This window comes from Archocentrus centrarchus, chromosome 17 (genome assembly GCF_007364275.1).
Source record: "Archocentrus centrarchus isolate MPI-CPG fArcCen1 chromosome 17, fArcCen1, whole genome shotgun sequence".
Taxonomy (NCBI): Eukaryota; Metazoa; Chordata; class Actinopteri; order Cichliformes; family Cichlidae; genus Archocentrus; species Archocentrus centrarchus.
The window spans coordinates 17,508,286-17,521,549 of record NC_044362.1 but is presented as its reverse complement, the minus strand read 5'-3'; the positions used below and the strand labels follow the sequence as shown (position 1 = coordinate 17,521,549).

At 40.0% G+C, this 13,264-nt stretch overlaps 1 protein-coding gene across 1 annotated transcript; it reads left to right on the top strand.

Annotated features, from left to right (window-relative positions):
- Nucleotides 1-1,515: 1,515 nt before the first annotated feature.
- glula (glutamate-ammonia ligase (glutamine synthase) a) lies at nt 1,516-5,268 on the top strand. The gene is made up of 7 exons (XM_030751480.1): nt 1,516-1,664; nt 2,346-2,533; nt 2,626-2,787; nt 3,428-3,574; nt 3,656-3,783; nt 3,963-4,162; nt 4,285-5,268. Exons 2-7 carry the CDS (start codon nt 2,368-2,370, stop codon nt 4,595-4,597), a joined length of 1,116 nt encoding a protein of 371 aa, XP_030607340.1. The 5' UTR covers nt 1,516-1,664; nt 2,346-2,367; the 3' UTR covers nt 4,598-5,268.
- Nucleotides 5,269-13,264: the final 7,996 nt, after the last annotated feature.

The following is a 13,264-nucleotide window of genomic DNA, read 5'->3' as shown; positions in this document are numbered from 1 at the left end:
TTTTTTTTTTGACTGTTGGCCACTCGCTTGCTATCACAGGATTGGTGCTGAAAATAATGTAGCTGAATCTCAGCTATATTATTTACCCCCAACAACTAATTAAAGCTGAAATTATTAGCTATTTAATCAATTGGCTGGCCAATTGAAAATAAAATGTATTTTGACAAAAAATACTTTGATTGCAATGATTTGCTGATATTCTTTGTTTTATGTGAGTCTAAATTGGTTATTTAAAGGTTTGGGGACTGACTGACATTTCTGTCATTTTCATCATAAAAATAATTTGATTATTTAAAGGTGATCAATTAGTTAGATTTCTGATCAATGCTGACACAAACCACCATAAAAATCACCAAATGAGGGAAAAATCTTTTGTGAAAACTGCTCTTTACCCCCTCAAGTAAAGTTCACATGTCAAGGAGTGTGTTTTTACCCTGTGTGAGCCTCTGCCGTCCTGAGCCAAACCCTACATTCAGTTAGAAGACCCCACCAAGGCCAGTGACTCATCTTGTAATTCTAAAGGAAGTAAAAGTTAAAAGGTTGTCTGTTTGGTAATTTCTGCATAGTCTTACTGATAAAGGTGCTGCGAATTCAGATGGGTGAGAAATTCAAATAAAACACTGAACCTTAACCCTTACAGTGAGCCAGCTTTGTTATGCTGCCGGATGCAGTTTACTGGTATTGGGTGGGTCCTCACGGCCCCTTGGAGGGAAGGGTCAGTGGAAATCAATACAAAGTTGTTCTGAGTGATCACCTTTATCCTGTGATGAAACATTTCGATCCTGCTGGGAGCGGTCTCCTCCTGGACAATGCCCCCATTCAAAGCTGATGAGGGGCCATTGAGTAGTGTGATGACTATGAAAATATATGTAACTGCTGCCTCACACCCTGCCTGCCAGGAGGTCAGAGGGTTTTTGCAATTGCTGCAGCATTAAGATGATTTAAAATAATCTAGCTGAGGGGCTTTAAACATACAGTGTCTATCTAAAGGTTTGCACAGCTGAACCAAACTCTAAAATGGAAATCACACACACACACACACACACACACACACACACAAACGCACAAAAATAGTAAAGCAATCTATCTATCTATCTCTGTATCTATGATATACATCTGTAGTTATATTTATCCATTTTACACATTATCTCGCTTGGATATTCATTCATCTTTAAAATTTCACTGCACCGTCACATATCTCTTTGTCAAATTACATAATGTCTCATTAAAAGCAGTTCGTCCTTGGCACTGATTTCCGCCACACGGTGGCGTCTTGGACTCGGATGCACCTGGTTGTTTCCGCTGAGCTGTGCTGCACGTTTTGTCCATCACTGAATCGTGTTTTCAAAGAGGTAATCAGCCTCCATGTCAGGCTCCTTCCTTCTTTTTGTGTCTCTTCGGCTTCAGATTAAGAGTGGGGACGCACTCACGAGGGGGAGGCTCACGCTCAGTGACACGCGGTGGACTCCTGCTAGAGGGCGTTGCGGCTCCGCTTTCAGCCCTCCCCCTGCGACCAATCAAAGGCCAGTTCCTGCTCTTATAAATTCGCCTGGCTCTGGGGCTTTGGTACCGGAGAATGAGAGAGCCACTAGTGAGACATCACCCATCAAGACATTGGACCTGCCAGTCCTTTAGTTTTTATTTCAATTTTCTTCTCTCTCCAGGTAATTTCTCTTTATTTTTCTCTACGCTGGTATCGGTTCAATTTCGTGTCAGGTCAGGTCAGGCCACGCAGGAGCGCAGCTCATTGTATCAGACTTTCTATTGTTCCGGACTTTGTGCAACGATTTCTTACTTAACCTGAGATTTTACCTTTCCTTGTTTAGTTTATATGCATGTTTTAATTGATGTTTCCTAATGTTTACATGTGGATTTCAGGTGTAGGCAGCAGGTAATGTATATGAACCAGGAAGCGAATGATGAAACATTGCCTCACTGTCGCTACTGCTATAGTAACCGTGATCGCAACACCAGGATGCGCAATAGAGGTGTGTTTAGCGGAACCTGTTTATCTCCGTGTGTTTTCTACGAGCCAGCCGTTGTGAGCTGGCAATCTGCGTCGTTAAATGTAATCTTATTAGTCAGCACAGATGGTGGAAAAAACGCTTTTTTTTGTGGCCAAAGCAAAGAAAGGAGGGAAATGCTGGAAATGTGCCCTCTTTTTACGTCCTCGATGTGTTTTTCATCCCTTCCCCCTTCTGGAAGAACCCCCCCTCCTCCCAAAACAACGGTGCTTTTTTTTTGTTTTGTTTTTTGCGCCCCCAAACCAGGTTATGCAACATGTGCTCGAGAGCGCAGCGCGATCTCATACATGCTCTCCTCCTCTCCTCTCCCCTCATCCTCAGGTGTATTATAGTAGCAAATAAGATGGCTATGTCCGCCAGCGCCAGCTTGAGTAAAGCTGTCAAGCAGCAGTACATGGAGCTCCCCCAGGGGGATAAAGTCCAGGCCATGTATATTTGGATCGACGGAACCGGAGAGGGGCTCCGCTGCAAAACCAGGACGCTTGATTTTGAGCCCAAAAGCATCGAAGGTAAGCAGAATCTTCCTGAAGCAGACGCAGCCAGAGATGTTCTGCTGCTCTTAAGTTGTACAGGCTATCACGCTGTTCTCCTATTCTTCTAGATCTCCCTGAGTGGAACTTTGATGGCTCCAGTACCTACCAGTCCGAAGGGTCCAACAGCGACATGTATCTGATCCCCGCAGCCATGTTCCGCGATCCATTCCGCAAAGACCCCAACAAACTGGTTCTGTGTGAAGTCCTGAAGTACAACCGCAAACCTGCAGGTAAACAAAGCTGCTGTTGATTTGTTAGTTTTTATGTATGTATGTGTGTGTGTGGGGGGGGGTCATTTGCGTGTACATATAGCATGTATCATAAATGGGACAACTTAAAAGGAGCGATCGCTTTAAAACGATTAGAATTTAAGGATTACATATAAAATCTGAAAGCATCCGATAACTCTTATGGCATTAGGTAACGCTAGGAAGCCACAAATGAAATGGTGATTTGATTGTCCAAAGGGTAAAAGTGGGCGGGGCATAACGTTAAAGGAGAGAGGATCAGGACACCAGCAGACTGCTTCAGCATCTCTAATCAGCTGCTTTGATCAAGATGTCAACACCATTCATTCTCTTGAGGATAAATTTGAGCATAGCTTGCCAAAAGTACAATATTATAGATTATGGCAAAAAAATGTGCAATAAAAACAAAACTGAAGAATTCTTTTGCAATTTTTGTGGACCCCCCCCCCCCCCCCCCCCCCCCTTTTTTTTTTTTTTTTTTTTTTCTTAATGGAGTTGAGGGAATGTTACAATTACAGCTCAGAGGGCCTAAAATTATCTTTCACTGTTTGAGGCCAAACTGCTTGGATGCCTGGAGAGCTATTAGGAGGTTGTGTGTAATTTGCCATGTTGGTCTCTGCAGAAACCAACCTTCGGCTCACATGTAAGAAAGTGATGGATATGGTTGCGGACCAGCATCCTTGGTTTGGCATGGAGCAGGAGTACACCATCCTGGGCACGGATGGGCACCCATTTGGCTGGCCGTCTAATGGTTTCCCTGGACCACAGGGTAAGAAACTTTTTCAATGTCTTAATGTGCACGGATGCCTGGATCATTGCCTGGGTGGCATAACACTTTGCATATTTGCAGGTCCGTACTACTGTGGTGTTGGAGCTGACAAGGCCTATGGCAGGGATATAGTCGAGGCCCATTACAGAGCTTGTTTGTATGCTGGAGTCCAGATTTGTGGCACGAATGCAGAAGTAATGCCTGCTCAGGTAATTATAGAAGCCAAACATGAATTTGGGTTTGTAATCTGGTGTGTTTTTTGTTTGTTTTTTTATGGTTTTAACAGGCAGTTTCCAATCTCACTGTATGCTCTGTATAATGACAAATAAAGGTGTTCTATTCTATTAAAAGCATCACTTATAATGATGAACTGCCTTTCTGTGTACAGTGGGAGTTCCAGGTTGGACCTTGCGAAGGGATTGACATGGGCGATCATTTGTGGATAGCGCGCTTCATCCTGCATCGTGTCTGTGAAGATTTTGGCGTCGTTGCCTCATTTGATCCCAAGCCAATCCCTGGAAACTGGAACGGGGCTGGCTGCCATACAAACTTCAGCACGAAAGAGATGAGGGAAGACGGTGGATTAAAGTGAGTGGCAAAAGCTTCATGGAGTTGTTTCTGACAGTTCAGGTCTTTTATATATTTATTTTTTTTAATTGGGTAAGTTATTTTTAAATTTCTGATGCAACTCTTATCATTCTTGCTTTCAGAGCCATTGAGGATTCCATTGAGAAGCTTGCAAAGAGGCACAGCTACCACATTCGTGCCTATGACCCCAAAGGGGGGCTCGACAATGCCCGCCGTCTCACTGGCCGCCACGAAACGTCAAACATCAATGAATTCTCTGCAGGTGTGGCCAACCGTGGTGCCAGCATTCGCATTCCCCGTAATGTTGGCCAGGAGAAGAGAGGCTACTTTGAAGACCGCCGCCCATCAGCCAACTGTGACCCGTACGGTGTGACCGAGGCCCTGATCCGCACCTGTTTGCTGAGTGAGGAAGGAGAGGAACCTGTGGATTACTAAATCCACAACTCATGGACTGACTTCACCTGCCCTCCCTAATTTCTTTTAAACTAGTACTGTATGTTTTTTTTTTTTTTTTTTTTTTCCCCCTCTCCTTCCACTGAGATGATTTTAACCCACATTTTTAATGGCTTAAAGTTGACTGGTCAACTTAAAACACAACAAGGTGTGACATCCTTGGTAGTTATGAGCTGGTCATGGCAGGGTATGCCTTTTCCCCTCATCTTTAGAAGGGATTGGCTTTTGTAACACTGTTTTGTAACCCATGTCATATCATTCCCCCTTTGTTGGTGACTAAAACGAACTAAAGCACATGGACACTGCAGAGTAGTGCTGCTAAGGCTGGACAGCGTTTGTAACTTAATAAATTCAACTAGTTCATGTACTGTTAATATGTTGATCTGCATTTCAACTATCCAGTCTCCAATGTTACTAATTCTGTCGTTTTATGAAGTGTCTACTCTTAAATGGCAACATTTGTCTTCAGATTTTGACACACTGGATCAACTTTGTATGGTACACTTTGTAGATGTCTGTACCCAGATGTAAGTTGTTCAACTGTGGTGGATTGGTCCATAATGCCATTTGTAGATTTCCTCAAGGAGTTTTATCCTTTTGTTAACTGCGATATTATGATGCACCTGATTTGGTAAAACATTACATTTACTGAACATGGTGTTTTTTATTGAAACATTTAAAACTTTTATTTTTATCATGACATGGCTGTGTGACTCTTGACTTCCAACACTTCAAACTGGGAGGGTGGCTTAGATTATTCATTGTAGAAGGTCAGAAAAGATGCTGAGCCAGGCAGCTTACTTTAGGTAGTTAAACCAGTCTGCCTTAGCCTTTTTTTTTGAGGGGGGGGGGGGGGGGGGGGGCAATTGTTTTCAGGCAGTGCAAAAGGCAAATATCTAGGCCAAGATGTTGTGATCCAAGTAATCTGAGTGCTAGTCAGTGTTTACAACTATTTACCCAGAAAAGTTTAGAAAATAAGACACCAACAACTGTGGTGAGACTGTGTATCAGCCAGTGTATTACTGAATCCACAGGGACAAAGTATCTGCAGTATAAACAGAAATCAGAGGACTTGAGTCCCATAAAATCTTATCCATTGCCCACAGGTTCCACATGCACATTGAAGAAACCTGCTACCAGTTTATTCCTCCCAGGTTTCTACGTGTTCGTTCATTAACAGGAATGACACTCAACAACGGAATAAGGAGTCCAATTATTAAATTTAATTAAGCCATTTCAAACACTTTTACAGATTAATCTGGGTCAGGAGTACATGCCATGCTAGTGGGTATGACATGAAGTACTGGCACATTCTTTTTCAGCTTACAGTTTCATATAGTCAAAGCTTATCTATCTTGGTTACATCATTATACAAAACAAAATGTGGAAAACAGAGAATTTCTACAGCAGGGTGACCTCCATTTCTATCATTGTGTAGTCTCCATCAGTGTGGTCCGTGGCCCAGTGAGAACACAAAGTTCCTGATGACACTAAACATGATAAGCTTCTGTTATGTTTATCTTCCAGTCTAAGACAAATTTCTCAGGGAAATAAATGTACATAAGGTAATGGGACACATATACCACGAACTTCAATCCCCCTTTTGACCTCAGACATTTCTGAGGTCAACTTCACCAGCCTGACCTGGGGTGGTCAGCCAGGACTGCACTGATGTTAAGAGCCAGAAGAGGATTTTTATGGAAACTAATCTTAAACTATTGTGATTGTAAATTTAGACAGGGTTTAATAATGTCATATTTATAATGGGTGTACCTACTTTCTATATTTTATTATGGCCTGAAAAACAAAAGGAAAGCAAGCATTAGTCTTTGGTATGTCAATATTGTTTAGTGAAGTGGATTAGCATTTAAATTTAATCAGTCCAAAGTAAATTCTGCATATAAATTGGCCCACATGACAAACAGTGACATAAAACAGTTATTATCTAATAATTTGCCTCAAATTCATTAATAAATGTGGATTGAATCCCTTCAGGGTCAAATCCACTTCCAGTCGATGAAAATCTTACTGCAAACATAAAGAAATGATCACCGGATCAGTGCACAGGTAAAGTTATATGTGCAGCCTTCTTTCAGCCTTCAGTATAGCCTGCTCATATTCAAAGCCATGGATATTCAAACCACAGTAGTCAGCAACTCGTCACTAGAGATGTATCTCTACACCTCTTTAGACAACATCTGTTCACATATGGCCGTCATCCTGGTTAGTTTCCTGTGAAAGGCGCATAATGTCTCAGGTAAGATCTCAGGTACCTGTGGAAAAAGTCCAGTAAAGAAAGTTCCAATTTTTCCCTGTCCATTAAACAAAATACCATGAACTGCTGGTCTTGTGGGTCAATAATTAAATTTACACAAACTAAGACAGGACATCAAAGTGCCCACAAATATTCTAAAGATCTATTTATTCAGTGGCTTTTAGTTATAAATCTTTTATTTTGTTTATCAGCCTGAGAAAATGAGCTTACAATTGTAATATACTGCTAATTTACTAATTTACTAAGTGGATTCAATCCACCAAACGTGAACCTGTTTTAATGCACCTAGAGTTAAATGTCAAATTAAGCAGAAAACTAGTATGAGGCTTCTGTCTGTCTGTCTGTCTGTGAGTGTAAGCTGCTTCTTCATTGCAAGAGTGTGTTTTGTTTCTCTCTGTCTGCAAGGTCAGTGTCAGCTGTCTCATTTTTCATCAATTGTAAAGTTAACCTTTGCACTTTGGTCTCAAACTCATCAGGAAATTTAAAATACAAATTATATCCTTAAATTAAAATTTGACACACTTTCTATGTAAGCTAGTGTGGAACAAAAAGAACACAAGAAAACAAAAAACAAAACATGGGATGAATCTCAAAATATCTAAAAATAATCATTTTAAAGTTCTCTAATTTTAAATAGCTCTTGGATAAGTTTGTCTGTACCTGTAAAATTACTGTTCAAGTCTGACTCCATTGCATGAAAATCTGGGGAAATAAAATATCTTAAAGAGATTGAGAATCAAAATAATTTCAAAGGATTATACTGGACTCAAAAGTATATTTATTCTGTAAGAGTCTGTACCCAAAAAAGCATAATTATGGCAGACAAAATATGACTTTATAAACCTCAGGTTACTAAATTATGAAGGGGAAAAATGCATAACCTAGACCTAAAAACATCAGCAGTTGTTACTAGTTTGCCAGTGAAATAGAGTGGCATTAACTATTTTTTTTTTCATTTGATATAATTCTATGCTTTTAAATCTAAACCCCTGTAGTGAGGTTTTCACCACAAAACAAACAAACAAAAAAATAAAAATGTTATGGACAAACTCTTTAATCAAAACATAGATACTTTTTTTTTGTTCATACTCACAACACCATCGTTTGTTGACCTTACGTGCAGCTCGCTGCAGACTTGGTATCTTTGGTCGTCTAACTGAAACCAGGGAGTGTCCCTCTTAGGCCTCATGGGAATTTATAAGAGAAAACAATAGTTAGTGTTGAAGGAAGCATTAAACAAATTATACTCTTGAAACCACAAAATTCTGGCCCCTATAGGGGTGGCCTTACAATAGTAGTTATAAGTTATACTATTGAACATAGCATAACTGAAATTAAAACAGTGGAATCAATTGCTTTCTGCCTGGGAGTTCTTTGACCTTTGACCCTCTAATGTGTTCTAGTTCTTCACTGAGACCTGTGACTGGTCGCACCTGTTGTTATCGACCCCCACGTTGGAGAGGTCACCTGTTGATGACCCTCCTCCTGGGCTCAGATTTGTACACAGATCATCGGTCAAGAACTCTCAGGTCACCTGTTTGTGAGATGGTCGGCCGCCTCCTTCTTCTTCTTGTGGAACCAGGAGCCTTTTTTTATGAGTCTATGGAGCTGTCAGTCTGTTCAGGAGATCTTGGCATGAGCTTAAATCACCTTGTACCGCACCAGAGTTTCTTTATTGGTCACTGATCAGTCCAGTCTCCTGGAGGCCCAGTGATGTTGTTCAGGCTCCTGTTAGAATGAAACTGAGAGATTTTTGTTAGTGACATCATCATTTCTTAAATTGATTTAGTTTTACTTTGAAACTTTTCAGTATAGCTTGGCTTCCTTTAGAAACTCTTTCTTAAAGTTTAACAACAATCTTCTGGAAAAAAAAGTGACCTCTAATAATTTGCGAAAAATACTTCAATTTGGGATTTTTAAGACATTTTTAAATCAATGAACTCCTGACTCCCTTTTTTTTGGTGATTTTTCAATTTTTTTCTTTTATCCGTCTATGGTTGGCTTATCTCTCATATGTATCAGAAGCAAAACCTTCCTTCTGAGAATTTTTTGACCTGCATACCCTTATCAACAACCATATCTACCCAAATTAAAGAAAAGAAAGAAGTAGAGAAAAAAAACCTTACAGGGCTATAACTCTCATCCACGCACACACAACCTCCATCTCTCTGACCTCACTTAGATTCACACGCACACACACACACACATACCACAATGCTAAAACCTGGGCACCATTCTCTTTTCCTTTTGTTTTCTCTCTTTCCCACACATACTGACACACACACACACACACACACACACACACACACACACACACACACACACACACCAAAGCTATGACACTGCAAAACAGCTAATATGACCACTGTAAAATTGTCCTATTCATTTAAACTCTATTCCTATTTAAACAACAAATGACGCCATACTTTTGCAAAGTAATTCATCTCAAAATATTTTGCCCTTATTTCCTATTTCTCTCTCCCTCTCTGTCCTACTGTTACACACACACAGATACACAAACCGTAGCAACACATACTAAACGAAACAACCATTTTTCTTTTCTCTATCTCTGAAACACACATGCCAATACAAATACACAGCAGTACTCAGAGTCACATGCACACATGGAGGCCTCCTTACACACAAACACAGAAACACATTCAAGCATCCATCAGTTTCTCTCAATATACATTATTGTTATAGACCTAATTTTGGGATTGCTTAATGAATTTGCTGACCTTCTGTTGTCAGGTGGGTGAATCAAACAAAGTGTCTGATCCAAACATCAACTTTTACCTGATTAAGATGGAGTGGTTTCTCCTTTAAACTTAGCTTTCAGCTTAATATCTGTGGTTGGGAGTTTACACAAAAATAATCTTACATCACTGGTTATTTTTGAAGTTTCACCCTCTTTTTAATCGGAGCCCCTTTTCTACACCCAGTGTCGTCAGTCATTTTGTCAGTCAGTCACCAACAACTGCAGTCACAAAAACAATGTTAACAAGGTACCAGCATTTATATTTTCTCTTTTTTTGGGGGATTTTATTTTTTTATTACAAAAAACTCTTTATCTCTTATTCTTTATTTCGTCATTTCTCTGTATTCTTTAACTTTCTCTTTATTTTTCACTATCTTTTAAGGCTTTTAAAGGGTTTTTAGTTGCTTTTATGGATTTCTGAGATCAAGGTTTGTGAAAAGAACCCCAAAGACCACAAGTGTTTACTCTGTCAACTTTTCTGCTGGGAGCCATAAACAGCCGCGTCACTGCTTACGCCACTCAACTTTCCAAAGGATATGAGTAAAAGACAAATGTTCTGCTTTAGATTTCAGAAAAACCAAAGGCCCTCTAAACCTAAAAAACCCCATCAATAGGTTTTTTTCAGTGGGTCGGCCAGTACCCCACCCGGACTCATCACCTGCCATTCGTTTTGCCTATTTTTCTTTGTACTCTCATATTATCAACTCTTTTGTTTTTTCTCTCAAACTCTTTTTTATCTATCAAACTTTCACACCTGTGTGAAATGGCTCGAATTACACCTTCCTCCCTGGTGGTAAGACTACCACCAGTGACCATTAAAATTTGATACAATTCAATATGCAGATATTTAGAAAAGGTCTCTGCCAACCTTTAGATGGAGATCTCCTGGTCACTGTGGTGACCAAATTCACTCCTTATTCCCAAGAAACTCAAAAAACACAAATAAAAACATCTGAAAATCAAAAACATTCTTGTTCGATCACGTCAGGCGTCACCATCTGAGGAAACCTGCTACCAGCTTATTCCTCCCAGGTTTCTACAGGTTCGTTCATCAAACAGGAATGACACTCAACAACGGAATAAGGAGTCCAATTATTAAATTTAATTAAGCCATTTCAAACAGTTTTACAGATTAATCTGGGTCAGGAGTACATGTCATACCAGAGGGTATGACATGAAGTACTGGCACATTCTTTTTCAGCTTACAGTTTCATATAGTCAAAGCTTATCTATCTTGGTTACATCATTATACAAAACAAAATGTGGAAAACAGAGAATTTCTACAGCAGGGTGACCTCGAAGTCTCCATTTCTATCATTGTGTAGTCCCCATCAGTGTGGTCCATGGCCCAGTAAATGGTAAATGGACTAGTTCTTATATAGCGCTTTTCTACTCAGTCAGAGCACTCAAAGCGCTTATACAACACGTTTTTACATTTACCCATGCACTCCCATTCATACAAGCACTTCCATGTTTTTATTTACTAAGCTAAGTGCTTTTTTTTAATTAACTAACATTCACACACATTCATACTCCGACAGAACGGTCGGAGAGCAACTTGGGGTTAAGTATCTTGCCCAAGGATACATTGGCATGTAGCCTGGAGTAGCCAGGAATTGAACCGCTGACCTTCCGATCAGTAGGTGACCTGCTCTACCTACTGAGCTACAGCCAGTAGGTAGAGCAGTGAGAACACAAAGTTCTGCTGGGAACACTTTGTGCCACCCCAGTGAGAACACAAAGTTCCTGATGACACTAAACATTATAATTCATCTTCCAGTCTAAGACAAATTTCTCAGGGAAATAAATGTACATAAGGTAAGGGGACACATACCACGAACTTCATGAAAACTCATTTCCTTCAACATGCAAACATCTGTTTATACAGATTAAGCTTAAACAGTGCAGACATAACAGCAGTAAGCACGTTCTCATCTAACTTGTACGGACAGTGTGCTTGCCAAAAATATTGAAAAGCTGGTTTAAGTCTTCCAGCTGTTGAAAGCATCAACTTTTAATTGATAAATCTTGTTTAGACTCCAGTATTCATAAACCTGCAGTGACACTGAAAACTGTGATACAAAAGTTTGAAGTTGGCTGCAGGAGGAGTTCAGACTGCTCTCTCCACATGTGTGCAAGCTGCTGCAGTGTTTTTTACTGTAAGCGGTGAACGGAAATGCACATGAAGGTAACTCTAGTAAAAACTCTCTGGGTGTGCTTTCTTTTGCCAAAGGTTCTGATGTTTCAGTCTGGCCGATGTTTTGGCAGGAGCTCAACAGTGGCTTTGTTTGTGCTTGTTTTTAGTACCGGGTGGGAAGTAACTGGAAACTGGTGCACTCATGAGACAGTTATTAGACTCCTCCACTGAAACAGCCAGAGGCCAGTCTTCTCAGAAGTGCTTTGTCATTTAACAGTCACACAGCACCACAGATTGTTGTGGCTCAACTGTACTTTGCCACATGCTGTTATTAACAAAGAAACATACCAGAAAAACAACTCTTCACTAGGTTCAGTTAGAGGCTGGTTGGTATTTAGGGTAAATTTCTGCCAAAAGTACATTTTTAGGTTAAGTCAGTTGATACAAAGTACTACATTTATCATATTTCTGGTCTTTGCATATATTGTGTATGCCAACTTTTGCAGGCTATAGCGAACACATCAGCTCAGCTGTGTTCAAATCAAACCTCATGTGAGAAAAGAATTGGGATTCCCAACTCCACAGACCCAAACAGAGGAGGAAAGCCTCATCTCACGTGAGAGAACATTTACTTCAGCTGTCCTTTCCTTCCTTGGGGGAAGGGCTACAAATTTTGCATTGAGACCTTTCCCCTACATCCAGACTCTCCTCACAACACAATGGTAGTCAGGTCCCTGATTGGCTTTGCATAGCGCAGGTTAACCAATCATAATGCTGAAGGCTGGTTTACTCGTATTTCACAGGATGTCGACAGGCATGTAACCAACACATGTACTTTGTTTTAGTTGTTTTTTTGGCCAAACATGGAACCTCTCCACCCTTTAAGAACTTTGTTTTGTAGAAGACTTTGCTGAGTTCAGAGAGTTCATGACAGAAATGTAAGAAGGAAAACATGTGCAGGATGTAAACTTTGAGGGAAAAACAAGTATAAACTGTGCTTTGAAATTTAAACAAAGCTTCTCATTAATGATTACTAAGACCCTTAAATATTCTTGTATCTCTTGCTGTTTATGTACATTTAGAAGCTGCTGTGTATTACAGATGAAGAAGGGGGGGGGGGTGAACAGTGGGCAGAAAGCAAAGTTACAGTCCCCATCATACTCATGAATTTATTCTTGCCATTTAAGCAAAAGCGGAACCAAAAGACCAAAACTTGAAGCCTAAAAATAATTTTTAAAATTATCTTTATATGTCACATTTACAAACATTTAGTTTACAAAGTTTTTAATAGACAAACAAAAGATATAAACAAATTTGGAAGTAATTTGATCAAAGAAAATACCATGAAGCTCCACTTCATAAAAATGTGACCTGAGAATTGAAAGAAAATTGTTGATTCTGCAAGCCTTATCTCCTCTGGAAGGTTGTTCCAAAGCTGAGGGACTTGTTGACAAAAGCAAACAAACATCCACTGAGTTC